Below are 19,776 nucleotides of genomic sequence, written 5' to 3'. Positions count from 1 at the left end.
AGTTCTGGCTATTCCACTTCTGATCCAGGTCCTTGCTAATATGCCTGGGAAAGCAGTTGAAGATAGCCCAAGTATTTTGGCCCCTGGATCCACGTGGGAACCAGAGGAGGCAGCCTGGCCCAGACCCAGCCATTGCAGCCACAAATAAAACATCAGAAAAAGAAAAACAAGAAGGGGTCTACATTGTGGTACAGCAGGTTAAGCCACCTATATGGGCACCAGTTTGATTCCTGGCTGCTCTACTTCCAATCCAACTCTATGCTGATGTGCCTGAGAACGCAGTGGAAAATGGTCCAAGGGCTTGGGCCCTTGCACCCCCACGGAAATCCAGATGAAGTTCCTGGCTCCTGGCTTCAGCCTGGCCCAGCCCCGGCCATTGTGGCCATTTAGGGAATAAACCAGCATATGCAAGATCTCTCTTTCTCACCCTAATTCTGTCAAATAAATAATACAAAAAAAAAAAAAACAAACAAACAAACAAAAAAAAGAGGACATAGAGCCGGCCCTTCCTTTTCATTTATTTATAAATTTCTTTCAGGACCAGCACTGTGGCGTAGAAACCTTCCAGGACCACTGCTATGGTGCAGCGGGTTAATGCCCTAGCCTGCAGTGTCTACATCCCACATGGGTGCTGGTTGGAGTCCCAGCTGCTCTATTTCCAATCCAGTTCCCTGCTAATGTGTCTGGGAAAGCAGTGGAGGATGGGCCTAGGGCCCCTGCACCCACATGTGAGACCTAGGAGAAGCTCCTGGTTCCAGACCAGCTCAGCTCCGGTTGTTCTGGCCATTTGGGAGAGTGAACCAGCAGATGGAAGACCTTTCTCTACCTCTCTCTCTAGCTTTTTTTTTGTTTGTTTTAAGATTTATTTTATTTATTTGAAAGACAGAGTTACAGAGAGCTAGAGACAGAGAGAGGTCTTCCATCCGCTGGTTCACTCCCCACACAGCCACAATGGCTGGAACTGCGCCGATCCATAACCAGGAGAATCTTCTGGGTCTCCCATGTGGGTGCAGGGGCCCAAGGACTTCAGCCATCTTCTACTGCTTTCCCAGGCCACAACAGAGAGCTGGATGGGAAGAGGGGCAGCTAGGACTAGAACTGGCGCCCATTTGGGATTCCAGTGCTTCAGGCCAGGGCTTTAACACACTGCACCACAGTGCCAGCCCATCTGTAGCTGTCTTTCAAATAAAATAAATCTTAATAAAAAGGTTAAGCCTCTGCCTGCAGTGTTGGCATCATATATGGGCACTGCTTTGAGTCCCACTGCTCCACTTCCAATTTAGCTCCTTGCTAATAATGTACCTGGGAAAGTAACGGAAGATGGCCCAAATACTTGGGCCCTTGCACCCCTATGGGAGACCCAGAAGACGCTCCTGGCTTCGGACTGGCCCAGCCCTGGCCACTGTGGCCATTTGGGAAGTGACCCAGCAGATGGAAGGTCTCCCTGTCTTTCCCCTCTGTGACTCTGGCTTTCAAATAAATAAATAAATAAATAAATCTTTACCCAAACAAATTTATTTTAAAAGTCATTGTTACAGAGACAGAGGAAGAGACTTTGTATCCTCTGGTTCACTCTCCAGATGGCTGCAATGGCCAGTGCTGGGCCAGGCAGAAGCTTCATCTGGGTCTTCTACCCCGATGGTTGCAGGGGCCCAAACACTTGGGCCATCCATCACTGTCCTTCGCAGGCCACTAGCCAGGGAGGTAGATCAGAAGTGGAGCAGCCAGGACATGAACTGGCACCCATATGGGATACTAGCATTGCCGGTAGTGGCTTCACCTGCTGTGCCATAACACTGGTCCCAAGAATATGCCTTTTAAACAAAATTCAAAGGGTGATTCCAGTGCTAAGAAGATAATCCTACCTACTTAAGGTATAACTAAATTTTTATGCTTTCAACAAAAATCACCTTGATTAGTGCATTACAGCCACTCTTGATTACACCATATTCTGTGTTCTCAACTAGCTGTAAGGTCACATACATGTGATGAATGTTAAGCACAAATTACACATGCAACTTAACCAGACTGCAGCACATCCTCCTAAGCATCCTCTCTTGTTTTCCCTGTAGTATCTTCTTCAGTGATAGAGGTGCGATGGGTTGGTAAAGGACCTTGGACATGAATACTATCAGAGAAATGCCTATATCTTAGATGCCCATATTTCTCCTTTTAGCTTGGTTCTGATTCTCAGGGAAGAGAGAAATGAATCTGAATATATTTGTATAATGAAATACTTTGTAGTCATTAAAAACAGAGTATAAGCAGTTCTAACCTATACACATATCAACAGTTCATACAGAAGCAAATCAATTCTAAACTACAGGTATATAAATAGCTCATATGCAAAATAAGCATGATTACAAGCCCAAATTTTAATATCTATCAACTACTAAAATCAGAATATATGAAATGCAACATTCAACATGCCATTTAATCCTTTAAGGCATGGGCTATCCTTTACTGCATGTTACCACGGCACAGATCGGTTAATAACCCACCTGCCAGCAGTTAGTCTGTAGTTTTGCTTCCTTTCTGCATATTAGATTTATCCCATCCCTCTTTTGGCGGCATTAACTATTTATTACTTTTGTAACTTAAAGCCTTTCTTTCACAAGTCAATCGAAGTCTTCAGGTCACACTCAAAATTCTAATGTGTGGCTTTTTAGGGGTGTTTAAATGGATTAAAAAATGTCATAGTACAAGCATCTCTGTGATGTTTTAATTCGTACAGTCATGCTGAATAAATAATAAGAAAGTTAGCTCAAGGATCTACCTAGTGAATAAAAAAGCTAAATTTCATATTTATTTGAACCTTGCTAGAGATTATAAACATACTAATTTTGTGTGGTCTCTGTAGCACATATGGGAGAACCTGAGTGGGTATTCTGCAGCTGCGGACTAAGCTGCCTGGGTCGCCCACATTCCATACGGGGAGTGCCTGGTATGAGTCCAGCTACTTTGTACCTCTAACCCAGCTTCCTGCTAATGTGCCAGGGAAGCAGTGGATGATGGCTCCACGTGGAAGACCAGACAGAGTTCTTGGCTCCTGGTTTTTGCATGGCCAAGCCTGGGCTTTTGCAGGTACTTGGGGAGGCGAACAAGGAGACAGAAGATAAAGATCCCCATCATTCTGCCTTTCAAATAAATAAAACTTAAAAAAAAAATTATTCAAATGCTGATGTTTGAGAACAACCATTATTATGTAAACATGAACAGACGTGTAATTCTGGATATCTTCTAACTCTAAAAAACTCTTAGTCCTCCCTCACTCAGTGCTCGCCACCTCCCCAGCTGCTTCCCCCAGCTGTTCCCCCTTCATGCACACTCTCCTGCTGCTCTAACGTTACTAACTTCTCACCTGGCCTTCCTGTTTGTTTCCCTCATTGCAAGCACTCAACCACATGGAGAACAGTGACTACTGAATACTCACCAAATTTTCTTTTTGGGAATGACTACTTCTTCAATCCCTAAATTTCAAAGATAGAATATATCAATTTTCTAATACTACAACTACAACAGAATAAAATGTAATATAAAAATGAAATTATTTCAATACATTTTTAATATACCTATTGCATCAGTTCCTTCAATCTTTGAGAGAGTTGCACTTCCAGAATAAAATCTGCAAAAAATAAAAATAAAAAACTAAGCTAAAAGCCCTAAAGCTCATAATCATCACCCCCACCTCTGCGTCTCGAGTTCCAAATCTCCAGTTATCATGGATCACACTGACTGGATAACTCATGTCAGCGAATACTGAGAAGACACAGCCTAAACACTATGTCAATACCATTACAGAATGGATACAGAATATGGACACAAGATATGAATTAAAGCAGGCTGGAGCCAGGACTGTGATATAGCAGGTTAAGCCTCTGCCTGCATCCCGTATACGCCCTAGTTCAACTCCCAGTTGTTCTACTTCTATCCAGCTCCCTGCTAATGTACCTAGGCAAGCAGCAGAGGTTGGCCCAATTCCTTGGACTCCTGCACCCACGTGGGAGACCAGGAAGAAGCTCCTGGCTTCTGACTTCAGCCTGGCCTTTGTAGCCATTTGGGTAGTGTTATCTTTTTCTCTCCTCCTCACTCTGCCTTTTAGGTAAATAAATCTTTTGGACAGGCAGAGTGGACAGTGAGAGAAAGAGAGAAAGGTCTTCCTTTTGCCGTTGGTTCACCCTCCAATGGCCGCCGCGCTGCGGCCGGCGTACCGCACTCATCCAAAGGCAGGAGCCAGGTGCTTCTCCTGGTCTCCCATGGGGTGCAGGGCCCAAGGACTTGGGCCATCCTCCACTGCACTCACGGGCCACAGCAGAGAGCTGGCCTGGAAGAGGGGCAACCGGGACAGAATCCGGCGCCCCGATTGGGACTAGAACTCAGTGTGCTGGCACCGTAGGCAGAGGATTAGCCTACTGAGCTGCGGTGCTGGCCTAGGTAAATAAATCTTAAAAAAATAAATAAATAAATAAATAGATAAAGCAGGTAACCTCATTACACAAAATCAGGAGGAAAATGAAACGTTGATCAGCACTTGAACAATCTAAGTAGCTGGTTTCAAATATAAGGGAGTTTTAACTTTGGACCCAAAAACACGTTTAAGAGGAACAATTAACTTTCAATGAACAGCACCTGCTATAAGGGACCTCCCCCGCCGCCTTGCTTAAAGCAATTATGACACAGCTAAGATCACCCACGAGCCTTTCATTCTACTTCCTTCAACAACCAGGAATGAGCCAAATACATCAGACCTAATTTAGACTTGGCATTGTAATTTTTGGCATTTTAGAGACCCAACTTTGAAATTATTCTTTACCTAAAATATAGCGTCATCAGCCCACCATTTTAAAATGCTCTGATTTTATTAAAAGTAGTCAATATGCCAAGCAGAGAATGTGTTCAATAATACCTTGAGTATTCTATTCTATTCCCTCCCTAACTGGTATTAATAGAATAAAGTATTAAGGTGTGATTACAAAGGAAAATAGCTCCTCCATCACTATCTGGTTTCAAAAATCATTTTATAACAAGAATTTTTCTCTCTGCTAAACATTAGCAAAAGTAATTGACTCTCGGGTCCAGCTAATCCTCCACCTGCGGCGCTGGTTCTAGTCCTGGTTGCTCCTCTTCCAGTCCAGCTCTCTGCTGTGGCCTGGGAGTGCAGCGGAGGATGGCCCAAGTGCTTGGGCCCCCGCACCGGCATGGGAGACCAGGAGGAAGCACTTGGCTCCTGGCTTCCGATAGGCTTAGCTCTGGCTGTAGAGGCCATTTGGGGGGATGAACCAACGGAGGGAAGACCTTTCTGTCTCTCTCCCTAACTCTGTCAAATTAAAAAAAAAAAGTAATTGACGCTCAAATCATGCTACTTGTAACTCATGGCACTGGGACAGAGATCGCGTTCTCAAAGAATTTTGCGGAAGACACGTGACTGACAAAGAAAGCCATAAAAGTTGGGCACTACAGCGAGGAGGAAGGGCCGCTGTAGGCTTCTGAAATACAAGGCAGGCTGCTCTCTCTTCTGAAGCAGCCTGAGAAAAGAGTAGAAATCAAATTCCTATTGTAAGTTACACAACTCACTTGCTCCTGGCAATGTTTCTGAAAGTGATCACTAGTCTCAGTCTAGTTGGAAAAATTCGTCTATCATCTAACACAGCGTAGCAATCAATCTAAAGTTGTTTTTCTCACGCTTTTTACTGTGTTATTGCCTGTTTCCACAATACCACTGTTTGTACTACGTGGGGAAAAAAAAATGCAATAACAGATGTTATAGTTTCCGATCTGTAACGGCCACAGATCCAAAGGGCATGGAGGCAGATTTCGACACTTCTCTTTTATGAAACCTGGCAATATCTTTAGCCAAGACAAGACTGCCTTTTATTTGGGAAGGTCTCATGAGTTCTCCCTGTCCATGCCGCTTGGGGTAAAACAAGTAAGGGCGGATTTTTTTCTTTTCGGGGCGGGTGGCGGTGGTGCGTGAATCCGCTACCGCCACACTCACTGGAATGTAAGCGTCACGAGAGCAGAGGCCTAGGTTTGCGGACAGGGTACTGCCAACAACCAACAGATACCCCCTTATCGAACAAGGCGGTCCGAACTCCGCGAGTGTTTCAGGGCCCCGGCTCCACGTGCCGGGCCTGCGGCTCGCGCGGCTGTTTCAGCCCGCACGTGCCAACCCCTCCATCGTCCCTAGTTCCACAGCTCTCGGGAAACAAGACTGAGAGGACTCTTACGTCGGCCCTCAAGCTTGACTTACCTGCAACCGGGTGCCTGTTCACACAGCGCTACCCGCCGAGCGCTCAGCGGCAGGCCGAGCCTGCTGCGGACACCCAGCCAGCGAGCAGACGCCGCCGCCGCCATCTTTGGCGTCCTCGCAGAGCGTGTCGGGAAAGCCCTCGCCCTTCGGGATCGCAGGAGGGAGGTGGGCGGGAACAGCTCGCCTATTGGCCGAGGCGAAAACTATCTTGAAATGGGAGGTTGCACCCTCACGGTTTCCTTTATCAAGGAAGTAAAAAGCTCAGTACGCCCATTGGCCTCGAAAAGCTTTTCTGAAGCCATTACTTTAAAGTCTTATAGAGCTCTGTTCTTAGAAAACACGAGAGCCGTGAATTAGTTTTCTCCGGCCCCCACAACGAAAGTGGTCTCGTCCACATAAATACTCTAGCGAGCGCTTCCGGTACGCAAGCCCACTTGGAATCACATGGTGGCTCTTGGCTTAGGGCTCATAGGTGTTCTCCAGGGGTGACTGGATTCTCTTGGTGCTGGAACTCACAGTAGACCTAGAAGATGTTAGGCTCCAAGAACGTGCCCTGGCGCCGGCTACAGGGCATTTCCTTCGGGATGTATTCGGCTGAAGAGCTCAAGTAAGCAGTTGGTGGGACGCGTGCGGAGCCAGGCGCTGAGGTTGGCGCCGTGAACTACTGTTCCCACAAGGCCTCGCGCCCGGCGTAACCTTGAAGTTGCTGGTGGTCGGGCGCGGGGCCTGCTGGGCTTCGTAGTTCTGGGGCCGGCGTGTGCTGCCAGGGACGCGGTGGGGCTGGCGGAAGTTTTCTGAGGGTCTTGTCGTTAATTAACAAGGTTTTGTAGAGCTATGATGATGTCCTTGACGCAGTTAGCACGTAGTCTCCTCTTGGCTGAAAATGATTATCCTTTAAGTCTCAGTTTATGTGAGAACTTCTGTTTGCCAGGACTCCGGCATGCTTAGGTTCTCTAATTACAAAATCATTAATTACAAAATCATGAGATTTCTCCTTAGTTTTTATTTTGATCGTGAGAGCATTCCACGGTTTCTTCCACACCTTCTTGAAACTTTCTTCTCTTCCAAAACCTGTTTTCAGGTTCTCCATTTCTGTGACAAGTACTTCTTCCTCCCTCCCTTCATCCATCCATCTGCCAACCAACAGATATTTAGTGAGCCGCCAGTTTTTGCCAGGCACTAAGCTGAACAGTAGTAAAAAGGTCTGTTCCTTTTCATTACTGAAAATTTGATATTCCTCGGGATTCTATCCCAGTCGTGTTACTTTTCTCGTCCTCAGCGTTGTTCTAGACAATCTCACTTCCAGAACTGGTACTCTCAAAGTCAAATCTCCAGCACAAAACTCTTTTCATAATTTCCAGATGCATTTATTTGACTGACAACTTTATTTGAATTTCACAGAGATCTTAAACTCATATCAAAAATTCAACATGCACTCCCCGCACCAAAGGAACTTTAGGAACTTACCCTTGCAAAAATGGTCACCAGAAACCAGGAAATAATTCTGTGTCTCTAAGTTATTTACTGTGCTCCTGCCTTGTGTCACCTTCAGATCTGTTTTGCACCCTTCATTTTGTCCTTTTTTCCACTGCCTTTGATCAGACCCTTCTCTCATGTCTGAACTGTCATTTCATCCACCTCCTGCTCCTTCCACTTGTCCAGTCCATCCTCATGCTGCTGTCAAAGTTTTCTTGAAACTAACGCTGTAATTGTGCTGCTGTCATCCTTGAAACTGTACTGAGAGTCTCCTTTTCCCTTCGGTAAAGAACATTTTTACCATAGTCTACACCGTCTCCCCCATGATCAGGCCAATGCTGATTTTAGCTATAACATCATCCCTTCTCTACCAAATCACACCTTGCCAGCTTGTTTCAACAGCCTGGCCTTTCTTCAGCTGTTTTCCCTGAGTGCAATGTCCTTTTTCTTTTTGAAATTAATTCCTTTATTTCCATTGAATTGAAAGGCAGAGTGAGAGACAGAGAGATCTTTTAATTGCTGGTTCACCCCACCCCAAATGCCCACAATACCCAGAGTTGGGCTAGGCCAAAGTGAGGAGCCACCCACTCCATCCGGGTCTCCATGTGGGTGGCAAGGAACAGAGTACTTGAACCATCATCCACTGCTTCCCCAGTACACTAGCAGGAAACTGTATCTTAAGTGGAGGCAGAACTCAATCCCAGGCCCTCCAGTATGGAATATGATCATCCCAAGTAGCCATGTAACACACTTGCCGCAACACCTACCTGGTGCAGTGTCCATTCTGCCAAGGGACCTACCTCCCTCTGTCTCGCATCCAGCACTCTCCTGAAGGCTCATTTCAACATCCCTCATTTTCTGAGGCCATTAAACACCCAGTGCAGTTGTCTATCATTAGTCATTTTTTGTACTTGCATTTTCCTTCCTCCACTAGCCTTGAACTTCCTGTGTGTCTCAAGTCATGTTAAATAACTGAATTCATAGACTTCTGAATTATAGCTTTGCCATCCTTGCGAACAGTGTGGTAGTCCAAAATTTTAAATATATCATCACCATCAGTACAATTTCATCCAAAAGCAAAAGTGTTTTTGCTGATTGAATTTTTCAACAGGTAATTGTTTAATTTTCCATCAGGGAGCAGCATGAGCAAATATATCCCCATCACTAACATTGTAGATCTACTTGTGGCTAGGGCTGAGAAATTTCAAGAAATGTGTTCTCTGTCAGCGTGCTTTCCAGTTCAGTCGGAGGAAAGCCCTTCTGGTTCCTGCTGCCTCCCTGACTTTTATCCCCGACCTCCTTGCACATGCGCTCCTCAGGATCTTTGCCCTCCCTGCCTTTCCTCCTGCAAAGCCCTCTGCCTAAGGACTGCTGGGCTCGCTCCCTGCTCTCCTTCAGGCCTTTCCCATCCACCTTCTTAGAAGGGGCTTCTCGGACCACTCACCCACCCTGTCATCCTTCCCTTTCCCGGCAGTTTTTCTCCACCACACTTTCTACAGATTGCGTACTTCATTTGTTTGGGGTCTTATCTGTTTTCGTTCCTCCAACAGAACGTAAGGCCCGTAAGTGTTGGGATTCTTGTGTGTTTCCCCAGCAATTAAATTGTATTTGGCACATGGCAAGTGCTCAACGGACATTTGTTGAGTGCATGGATAGGTGGATAGAGGAGTTATTTTCTCAGCACCTGCTGCTTCCAGTCCTTACTACGACCACTTGTGATTGTGCCTGCAGTCGCAGGAAAGAAAGTGAAGGCTGAGAGAGAGTAAAATTTCTCTTTAGGAAATGGCAAATCCATCCTCAAACTCTGCTCCAGTAGAATCTTTATTGGTTGCTCCTCCTCTCCATTCTGCTCCCACAAGAACAAAAGAGATTTTCTCCTCAGAGAGAGGAGATTTGTTCCAGGCACTGTGTTTTATGTGTTATCTTCCAGTCATCCTAATAGAGCTGCTGCAGTACCCACATTGTAGGTGAGAAAAAGTTAAGTAATTATCAAAGGACAAGATTAACTGTGAAAAATGCAAACCTTGGAATGGGAGAAAAATATTTGTAAATCATAAATCTGATAAATAATTGATATCCAAAATACCTAGTGAGATCCTACAACGCAACAACAAAAGGACCTGTTTTAAAAATGGGCAAAGGACTTCAATAGACATTTCTCCAGTGCTGTCCCAACGGCCAATAAGCACATGAAAAGATGTTCAGCGTTACTAATCACTAGGCAAATGCACTTCAAAACCACAGTGAGTTACTTCCTCAGATCCCTTAGGAGAAAGAACCCAGGGTGAGTGTTTGGCGTAGTGGTTAAGATGCTGCTTGGTGATGCCTGCATCCCATCTCAGAGTGCCTGAATCAAATCCCCGCCCCTCTCCTGATGTCAGCTGCCTGCTAATGCACACCCTAGGAGGCAGCAGGTGATGGCTCAAGTACTGCTACCCATGTGGGAGACCCGGATTAAGTTCCTGACTTCTGGCTGTGGCCTGGCTCATCCTTAGCTGTTACAGGCACTTGAGAGGTAAACCAGCAGAAGGGAGATTGCTCTCTGTCTCTCTGCCTTCCAGATAAATAAAGTAAGTAAATAAAACCAAATTAAAAAGCAAAAGTAGAAAATAACCAGTGTTGATGAGGATGTGGAGAAAGTGGAACCCTGTGCACTGTGGGTGGGTACATACCGTGTTGCACCCACTGTGGGAAACAGTATGGGAGCACCTCAAAAAATTAAAAATAGCCGGCGCCGCGGCTCACTAGGCTAATCCTCCGCCTTGCAGCGCCGGCACACCGGGTTCTAGTCCCAGTCGGGGCACCAGATTCTGTCCCGGTTGCCCCTCTTCCAGGCCAGCTCTCTGCTGTGGCCAGGGAGTGCAGTGGAGGATGGCCCAAGTTCTTGGGCCCTGCACCCCATGGGAGACCAGGAGAAGTACCTGGCTCCTGCCATCGGATCAGCGCAGTGCGCCGGCCACAGCGCGCTAGCCGCGGCGGCCATTGGAGGGTGAACCAACGGCAAAAGGAAGATATTTCTCTCTCTCTCTCTCACTGTCCACTCTGCCTGTCAAAAAAAAAAAAAAAAAAAAAAAAACATTAACATAAACAATGACTTTGGAAAAGATAAAAAAAAAATTTAAAAATACAATTGCCATATGATCCAATAATTCTATTTCTGCATGTATAGCCAAAGAATTGAAATTAGGGTCTCAAAGCGATACTTGCATGCCAATGTTCATAGCAACAGTATTTACAATAGCCCAAAATGGGGGAGACCCCCAAGTGTCTTATTGATAGATGGCAGTTGATAAGCAAAATGTGGTGTGTATACACAATGCAGTATTATTCAGCCCATAAAAAAGGAAGGAAATTTTGGCACAGCCTACAATGTAAATGAACCTTGAGGACATTATGCTAAGTAAAATAAGCCATTCACAAAAGGACAGGTACTGTTTGGGTCCACTTAGGTAAGTCACCTTGTGTAAGCAGATCATATTGTAAATATTCTTACTACCACTCAACTATACTCTTCAAAATGATGACAACAGTAAGTTCTATGTGTATTTTATTACAATTTCCAAAGCTGAGATAAAAAAAGAAGCTAAGTAGTTTGTTCAGTATTTCCCAGTGCAGGGTTGAAGATGCACTCCAGGTTTGTGGAAATAGCCCACCCACACAACATTGGCTTGGTAGAGTTTCTTACTGGCAGCCAGGGCTCCACATTGACCAGAGCCACAGCAACAGGTGTGTCTTCCAGTTGGCCTTGGCCATTAGGGCGACACTGGCCATGTAACATAGGGTCCTCCAGATCTGAGCAGCTTAGTTCCTGCTGGGTCATCATCATTTTATACCCAGAACGTGAGTCCCCACTTGCTGAGGTCTGTATCCTCTTTGTGCTTCATTAGAGGGAGTGTGTACATCAGAAGGGGGCTTTCGTCCCCAGCTGGGCCCTGCTGTCAGTTTTCCTCTAAGGTGTGAGGATGGGGTAATTTATTTTTTAATTAAAACAATCTTTCTTAGATTGGTTTATTTGAAAGGCAGAGTGGCAGAGAGAAAGAGACAAAGAGAGATCTTCATCTGCTGGTTCGCTCCCCCAAACAGCCACAACAGTTGGGGCTGGGCAAGGCTGAGCCAGGAGCTAAATACTCCATCTGCATCTCCTCCTTGGTTAGCAGGACCTCAAGCACTTGGGTCATCCTCTGCTGCTTTCCCAGGTGCATTAAGAGGGAGCTGGATTGGAAGTAGAGCAGCCAGGACTCGAACTGGCGCCCTGATATGGGGTGCCAGTGTCACAGAGGATGGCTTAACCTGCTGTGTCACAACACTGGCCCCTGGGATTATTTGTTGTTTATTTTATAGATCAGGAAAGAAAACATTTAAAAAGCAACGTTGGCTTTGTAAAAGTAGTTATTTGAATGTCCTGTGGGAACCTTTACACTGAATATGAAATATGATGAAATCTTTTGTAAATCAAGTTCTGGGTCTCAGAGGTTTGAATATTTGTTTTCTTGAATTTAGACACCTGATTGCTCTGAGCCTCAGTTTCCCCTCCTGAAAAACACACGTAGTGATGCCCATCTCAGATTAGAGTTAAGACCAGGATTACTTAATGCTGCTGCTTTTTTTTCCCAAAGATTTGTTTATTTATTTGAAAGGTAGAGTTACAGAGAGAGATCTTCTATCCACTGGCTCACTCCCCAAATGTCTGCAATGGCCAAAGCTGGGCCAATCCAAAGCCAGGAGCCAGGATCTTCTTCTGGGTTTCTCACACCGGTGCAGGGGCCCAAGTACTTAGGCCATCTTCTGTTGCTTTGGAACTGGATCAAAAGTGGAACAGCTGGACTCGAACTGTAGCCCATATGGGATGCTGGCACTGCAGGTGGCAGCTTAATCTTCTATACCACAGTGCCAGCCCTGATCTATTGAATTTTGAGCCCTACCTGTGGTTACCTTGGCAAAGCCAGACCAAATACTGTTCTGGGCCTTCTATGGCCCATGGGCGAGACGTTCTCTACCCCTGACCTACAGCTTTTAGCACGTAGCGGGTGCTTACTCCTCTTTATAAACAACCCACCATGCATTTTGCACACCTTTTGCACTGTCTAATTCATTTAGCACCTGTTATGTGCTGGCTGTGTTTCAAGTGTGGGGTACAGTGGTAGGCATGGTGGTCAGGGGTTCTGCCCTCTGGAGCTGACAGCATAGCCTCTTGACTACAGGTTTGTGAATGCCAACAAAGACATGTCAGGAAAGTCGATAACTTGAGTTTGACCTTTGTCATTTATGTCTCCAGGAAATTAAGTGTGAAATCCATTACAAATCCTCGCTATGTGGACAGCCTGGGGAACCCCTCGGCCAATGGCCTGTACGATTTAGCCTTGGGCCCTGCAGATTCCAAAGAAGTGTGTGCCACCTGCGTGCAGGACTTCAACAACTGCTCTGGGCACCTGGGCCACATTGAGCTGCCCCTCACCGTGTACAACCCGCTCCTCTTTGATGTAAGTACTTCCCTAGGGCACGTGGGCCCCAGGGCTGCTGGTGGGGCTTGGGAGCGCTGCCCTCTCCCCATCAGAGGTTGAACTCCGGGCATTTGTGGTTCATGTGTTCTTTAGAGTGGTTTATAACCCTGAGGAGCTGAAGCTAAGGACTTCACTTTGCCCAGTAGCACAACTACTGGGTTCCAGTTTGAGAAAAGCTGCCCTTTGGTCCCAGTTGAGAAAAGCTGCAGCTCGATTGTGTTCTTGTGGGAGGAAGCATGTGCTCAGACTCCTCCCCTGAAGCTTCTGTGTGGGGGCTTTAAAGCTAGCGGTGCCTCCCTGCTGGCCGACAGTTCAGGGCTCTCAAGGCCTCCCCGAGCCCTGCAGTAGACCTGTAGGCCCCTGCGTGGTGGCAGAAGCAGAGCCCCAGCAAGCCCCATGGTCGGATCAGAATAAAGCCCCCGTCCAGGGCCCTCCTTTTCGGTACCAGCCAGCCTAGCCTCCAGGAGCCTGCTCTGAAAGCTACACACATGATGGTGTGTGGTATGATTTGTGTCTGTTAATATATTCAGGGAAGAGAATTGTCTTATTTAAATACTTGGAATAAAGAAAAGTAACATCCTACCTCAGACCATACACCCACTCTAAATTCCTAATTTTGTGGATTAAAATGCAGCCATAAAAGAAAATGCAGGGAAAAATGTAAACTTCGGGTCACACAGGCCCTTATAAACGTTTTAGGTGACTCGGACTACTTGAGGGAGGAGAGGATGTCACACAGGAGTACGCCGGAGGTCCCCAGGATTACCGTGTCTCTCTCTCCTAGCCTGTTTGTTTTTCTTCCCTCTCCAGAAACTCTACCTGCTGCTCCGGGGCTCTTGTTTAAACTGCCACATGCTGACTTGTCCCCGGGCCGTGATCCACCTCTTGTTCTGCCAGCTGAGGGTTCTGGAGGTCGGGGCCCTGCAAGCCGTCTTCGAGCTCGAGCGGATTCTGAACAGGGTAGGTGTGAAACGGCGGCCGTGGACGTGAGGGGAACCAGAGTGGCGGGGACAGGAGGTGCCTGCGTGTTGTCCCTCGCTGCCGCCCTCATGGTCCCCAGAATGCTTGAAGCATTCTCACCAAAGGCCAGTGGCTAGGGGTGAGAACGTGTAGCAGTCAAGTAACTGAAGAAAGGCAGTGGGAACAGCAGTGAATTTTGTCTGCGGTGGGCTTGCTTTCTCTCCCCTCCATCTAATCCGGACTTACGCACTGCTTTTCCTTATCGCATCTCTGGTTTGTTTTCCATGAAACAGACTTTTTGAAGATGAAAGACCAGTTGTCGTCCGGGATTTGAGTTTGTCTGATTATTTGCTCATGAGAATCATGTTTGTGCAAGAATACAATCTATAGCCGGCACCGCGGCTCAGTAGGCTAATCCTCTACCTTGCGGTGCCGGCACACCAGGTTCTAGTCCCGGTCGGGGCACCGATCCTGTCCCTGTTGCCCTCTTCCAGGCCAGCTCTCTGCTGTGGCCAGGGAGTGCAGTGGAGGATGGCCCAAGTGCTTGGGCCCTGCACCCCATGGGAGACCAGGAGAAGCACCTGGCTGCTGCCATCAGAACAGCGCGGTGCGCCGGCCATTGGAGGGTGAACCAATGGCAAAAAGGAAGACCTTTCTCTCTGTCTCCCTCTACTGTCCACTCTGCCTGTCAAAAAAAAAAAAAAAAAAGAATACAATCTATGTGATATTGAATACTTCATATTGCTGCATTGTAGGAGGCTCGTGATGACAAGTTGTTCCCTTATTGGCAGTTCTAAATTGGGTTATTTTCGGATAAGGTGGTGATCACCATTTCTGTTGTAAATTTTATAATTTCCTTCAGATTTCTGGTGCTAATGTAAATACTTCATTTAAAATTTCATTTCCTATTTGTTGATGTATCAGAATATTATTGGCTGTATGTGAAGCAGCCTGGCAAAACTCTCATTAATTCTAAGACGTTATCTGTATACACTGGCAGATTGTCAGCACAGTCGTGTCACCCTGCAAATGCAGTCAGCCCTCAGCATCCAGAGGGAGTTAGTTCAAGGTTCCCCCAGGGATACAACAATCCAGGGCTGCTGAAGTCCCTTACATAAAAATAGGCATGCATGTAGCCTACGCACATCCTGCTAAATACTTTAAATGATCTCTCAATCACTTTAATACACCTAATACAACAAAAACTGCGCAAATAATCGTTATGCTGTGTTGTTTAGGGAATATCAAGAAACTACATCCAGCAGCACAGAGCATGAGCCACTGCGAATTAAGTCCACGGGCGTGGGACCTGTGGATGCGGAGGGCCAGCCGTTCAGGGCAGTTTTGTTCCTTTTCGGTCCTTCTTTGGATTATTTTGGTGACTAGGATCTGCATTGCTGTGTTGACGTGGAATGAGGCATGCTTGTCTTGTTTCTCATCTTCCCTTCCCCCTTCCCGACTACTTCAGTCCTAAAGACATCTGGGAGGCAGGACAAGTAGGAGTCCACAGAGCAGCAAGGCCCTGTGTGGGTGTCTGCGCCCCAGCAGGGTGGGGGAAACATCCAGGATGGGGGCTTCCCAGACAGGTGCTCAGCTCAAGCAGCCCCATGTCAGATGCCAAAGGTCAAATAGTCAGCGGAGGAGACGCTAATCAGATGATAAATGACAGTCCCAATCAGGGGAGAGGCTGCCAGTGGGAGGAGGCCCGAGGTGAGGGCTGCGGGAGGACATGAGCCCAAACAGGGTCAGGAAGGCATCTGCAAGGAGATGGACTAGTGAGGGGTGTGAGCCCAGGCCAGGCAAGAGGGGCCCATACAGAGGAGGGGTGATGGCAGTCAGAGTGCACATAAGGGAGAGGGACTGATTGAATAAGAACATAGGTTAAGGAAAATCGGGGCTAGATTTCACACTATCAGGAAAAGGAATTACGATATATAAAAGAGAGAACCCCAGAATTAGTCTCCTAATGTTGAAATGGAATTTAAAGCTTCTATGTGTATTGGCTGGTATTGTGGCATAGCAGGTAAGGCTGCCACCTGCGATGCCAGCATCCCACGCCGGCGCTGGTTCAAGTCATGGCTGTTCCATTTCCAATCCAGTTTCCTGCCAATGGCCTGAGAAAAGTGGCAGAAGTTGGCCCAAGTGCTTGGGCACCTGCCACCCATGTGAAAGATCTGGATGAAGCTCCTGGCTTAGGCCTAGGCCAGCACTGGCTTTGCGGCTTCCAGGGGAGTGAACCAGCAGATGGAAAACTCCTCCCTCTCCCTTTCTCCCTGTAACTCTTTCAAAATAAAAATGATTCTTTTTAAAAAAAATTTTTTTTTAAAGCCCTCAAATATCAAGATACTGCCCATGTTCTGGAATCGTTCTCCTCTCCTTGGTTCTTTTTTTTTTTTTTTTTTTTTTTTTTTTTTTTTTTTGACAGGCAGAGTTAGACAGTGAGAGAGAGAGACAAAGGTCTTCCTTTTTGCCGTTGGTTCACCCTCCAACGGCCGCTGCGGCTGGCGCATCGCGCTGATCCAAAGCCAGGAGCCAGGTGTTTCTCCTGGTCTCCCATGCAGGTGCAGGGCCCAAGCACTTGGGCCATCCTCTACTGCCTTCCTGGGCCATAGCAGAGAGCTGGCCTGGAAGAGGGGCAACCGGGATAGAATCCGGTGCCCCAACCGGGACTAGAACCCGGTGTGCCAGCGCCACAAGGTGGAGGATTAGCCTGTTAAGCCACGGCGCCGGCCCTCTCCTTGGTTCTTGTGTACAGTTTGTTATTTTGCTTAAAAACCTCCTTCTGGGAATAATTTGAGGCACAGGACAATGCTGCCTTCTTCTGAAGAGGATTCTAACTGCCTCAGCCGTGGGCTTCAGAGCCCCCCATTCAGGATGGTCACAGTCCGGGTTCCTTGGACTGCCCATGTGATTGTACGGGGGCTGATGGTTCCTGAGGGTGGGTTCCTAGATTACGCTGGGGGGATGGGGAGTATGGAGTGGTAGTGTCCTATTAGGCTCCCATACCATCTGAGGCCTTCAAAATGAAAAATGCTAACTTGCTGAGTTGGAAAATGCACGCAGGCCAGGGCTGGCATGTCCCAGAGCTCCAGGGAGCCTCCTGGCCATCCGTCGGTGTCTTCCTCAGGGGCACATACGTGTACTGAACATTCTCCATGCACACATGTCCCCTGTGCACTCCCTGACCCTGCTGAATCCCTGCTGTCCTTCCTGTTTGGCGTAGTTATTCCTTGCTGACCTGTCAGCTCTCCAGAGCTTTAAGGTTTTGATAAATGTTTTACCATTTCTTGGTTCTTTGCAATCTTAGATTTTGTCCGACTAATCTAAGCTACCTTTATTGAAAGCAGGATGTTCTGCTGGATTTTCCAACAGTAATCTTGCCTCACTGTTTTGAAAATGCGGCTCAGCAGCCGTGGTGTCTTTTTTTCTCCCCTCAAAGTGACCTTCTGGAAGGACTGGCTCGAGGGATGCTGCACATCAGACAAATACTAACTTCTTTGCAGTAATATGATTTTCCTCTTTGTTTTCCAGTTTCTGGAAGAAAATGCTGATCCTTCTGCCTTCGAAATTCAGGAAGAGTTAGAAAAGTACACAGCTGAAATAGTACAGAACAACCTGCTGGGGTCCCAGGGTGCACATGTAAGTTATCGCTGTCTCTCTTTTCCCTTAATATTTTTGTCATAATTATCACTTTTCCCTCGACACTGTCATTTACATGTGCTTTTGGCCTCCCAGGGTAGACCAGGATCTGAGTCTCAGCTCTGCTTCAGAGACCTGTGGTGGGCAAATTAAACACTTGTCTCTGTGGTGTCTGTTTCCTCATCTTTAGTACCTGTGTGTCTGGAGAACTGCTGAGAGTTTAGGTGACATCTGTATGTTTAAGTGTAGCATACAGCCAGCGTCCACGCTGGCACGCTGGCCTGTTTGTCCTCCTGTTCTTTCTCCAGCACTTTCTTGTACCCCCCTCAGCCCTAGTGCATAGCTCCTGTGTAAGGATTGCTTTGTGCAGTGAATGAGTGAAGTTGATAACCAACTTACAGCACGAATCCTGGAGCCAGTGGAGCCCTTGCTCGGGTTTCACACCAGAGACAACTTATTTAATAGTCTGGGGCAGGGCCCGAAGCTCCCAGTTGGGGTCTGTCTGCAGCCAGGCTCAGAACCACTCCTGGTGCCTTGTTGGATGCACCCTCCTCAGAACCCTGAGGTCTGTCTGAGGGAGGCAGCAGGGCTGGTGCCCCTCCTGCATCAGAGAGATTGTTTTATAAAAAGTAAAGGAACCAGCATTCATTGGGCTCCTAGTGCACTGTGCTCCTGAGCGTTTGTCCTGGTAACCGCTTTCTGAGGTGTTGGCTGCACTTGTTCCTGCATCGTGAACGGAGGAACCGGTAAAGAGGTCCCTTAGTAATCGGCAGAGCATGGTTGTATTTGCATTCTGTGGAAAACTTTAAGCAGCAGCAGCAGTTTCAAACTCTGGCTAGAAAATAGAAGCGGAGAAGCACAAAATTGGAATACCTATATATTCTCTTCAAAATCGCACTGCAAAGTTCTCTGACTGTTTTTAACAGGTGAAAAATGTGTGTGAGAGCCGGAGCAAACTCATTGCTTACTTCTGGAAGACACATATGACCGCCAAGCGATGTCCCCATTGCAAGTGAGTATTAGGCACACCTGCCTTTCCCCATTCTCCAGGCGAGCAGGCTCTGGCCAGTCACCCACAGCTGTCACCGAACGTCTCATCGGGGTGTCTTTGCTCAGTCACAACCTTCTCCATGTGCAGGACTGGGCGGTCAGTTGTCCGAAAGGAGCACAACAGCAAGTTGACGATCACGTATCCTGCCATTGTGCACAAGAAAGCTGGGCAGCAGGACACGGAGTCGCTGGGTAAGCAGGCTGGCTCTTAGCAGGTGCTTCTCAGCTATCAGATGTGTCCCAGACCTGGGCAACCCCTTGTTCTCATTGCCACGTGTTTCTTAACTGCGTATTTGTGGTCATCAGAGGAGGGATGGCATCCAGGCCACTTAGGGATGTAAGTGAGTGCCCAGCCCAGGCCTGCAGCCAGGGGAGCTGGTGAGCGGAGCTACATTGTGAGGCAGAATCTGTGGTTGCCTCTTGGGCTCCAATGTTTTCACTCAAAGTTTTTTGGTGTTTTTTTCGTTTTTCTAATTTGAAAGGCAGAGAAAGAAAGTGCACTCCAGTCTGCTGGTTCACTCCCCAAATGCCCACAGTGGCCGGGCTAGGCTGGGGCCAAAGCCAGGGACCAGGAGCTCAGTCTGGATTTCTCACATGGTGACAGGAACCCAATTAGCTGAGCCATCACCACTCCCTTCCAGGGGCTGCACTGACAGAAGGTGCAGTCAGGAGCTGGAGCCAGGAATTGAACCCAAGTCCTGTGATGTGAGGTGCAGGTACCTTAACTGCGAGGTTAAGCAGCTGCCCCCTGCAAGACTCCTGAGGGAGAGATGAAGAAATTTTTCTGGCAAATATTTAGAAACATTTTATCGTAAAGCAAGTATGAATGTACTTGGGATAAAATGTAGGTGAATAATTTTTAAGAAAACCCACAAGAATTCCACAGAATGTTATTGTCTC

General features: G+C 47.2%; 2 protein-coding genes across 2 annotated transcripts in view; one reads left to right on the top strand and one right to left on the bottom strand.

Moving 5' to 3' along the window:
* PTCD3 (pentatricopeptide repeat domain 3) overlaps positions 1-6,362 on the bottom strand; it is a 30,119-nt gene extending 23,757 nt beyond the window's left edge. Inside the window, exons 1-3 of the mRNA XM_062209779.1 lie at positions 6,251-6,362; positions 3,573-3,625; positions 3,434-3,470 (exon numbers count right to left, since the gene is read on the bottom strand). Of these exons, the coding sequence (XP_062065763.1) occupies positions 3,434-3,470; positions 3,573-3,625; positions 6,251-6,354 (194 nt within the window). The 5' untranslated portion in view covers positions 6,355-6,362. The remainder of the gene's footprint in view (positions 1-3,433; positions 3,471-3,572; positions 3,626-6,250) is intronic.
* A 149-nt stretch (positions 6,363-6,511) lies between these two features.
* Positions 6,512-19,776, top strand: part of POLR1A (RNA polymerase I subunit A) — a 78,704-nt gene continuing 65,439 nt past the window's right edge. Inside the window, exons 1-6 of the mRNA XM_062209778.1 lie at positions 6,512-6,857; positions 13,002-13,206; positions 14,038-14,187; positions 17,719-17,826; positions 18,753-18,838; positions 18,965-19,068. Coding sequence (XP_062065762.1) covers positions 6,781-6,857; positions 13,002-13,206; positions 14,038-14,187; positions 17,719-17,826; positions 18,753-18,838; positions 18,965-19,068 — 730 coding nt within the window. The 5' untranslated portion in view covers positions 6,512-6,780. The remainder of the gene's footprint in view (positions 6,858-13,001; positions 13,207-14,037; positions 14,188-17,718; positions 17,827-18,752; positions 18,839-18,964; positions 19,069-19,776) is intronic.

The sequence above is a fragment of the Lepus europaeus genome, chromosome 13, assembly GCF_033115175.1.
Source record: "Lepus europaeus isolate LE1 chromosome 13, mLepTim1.pri, whole genome shotgun sequence".
NCBI classification, from domain to species: Eukaryota; Metazoa; Chordata; class Mammalia; order Lagomorpha; family Leporidae; genus Lepus; species Lepus europaeus.
This window is presented reverse-complemented; position numbering and strand designations above follow the sequence as displayed.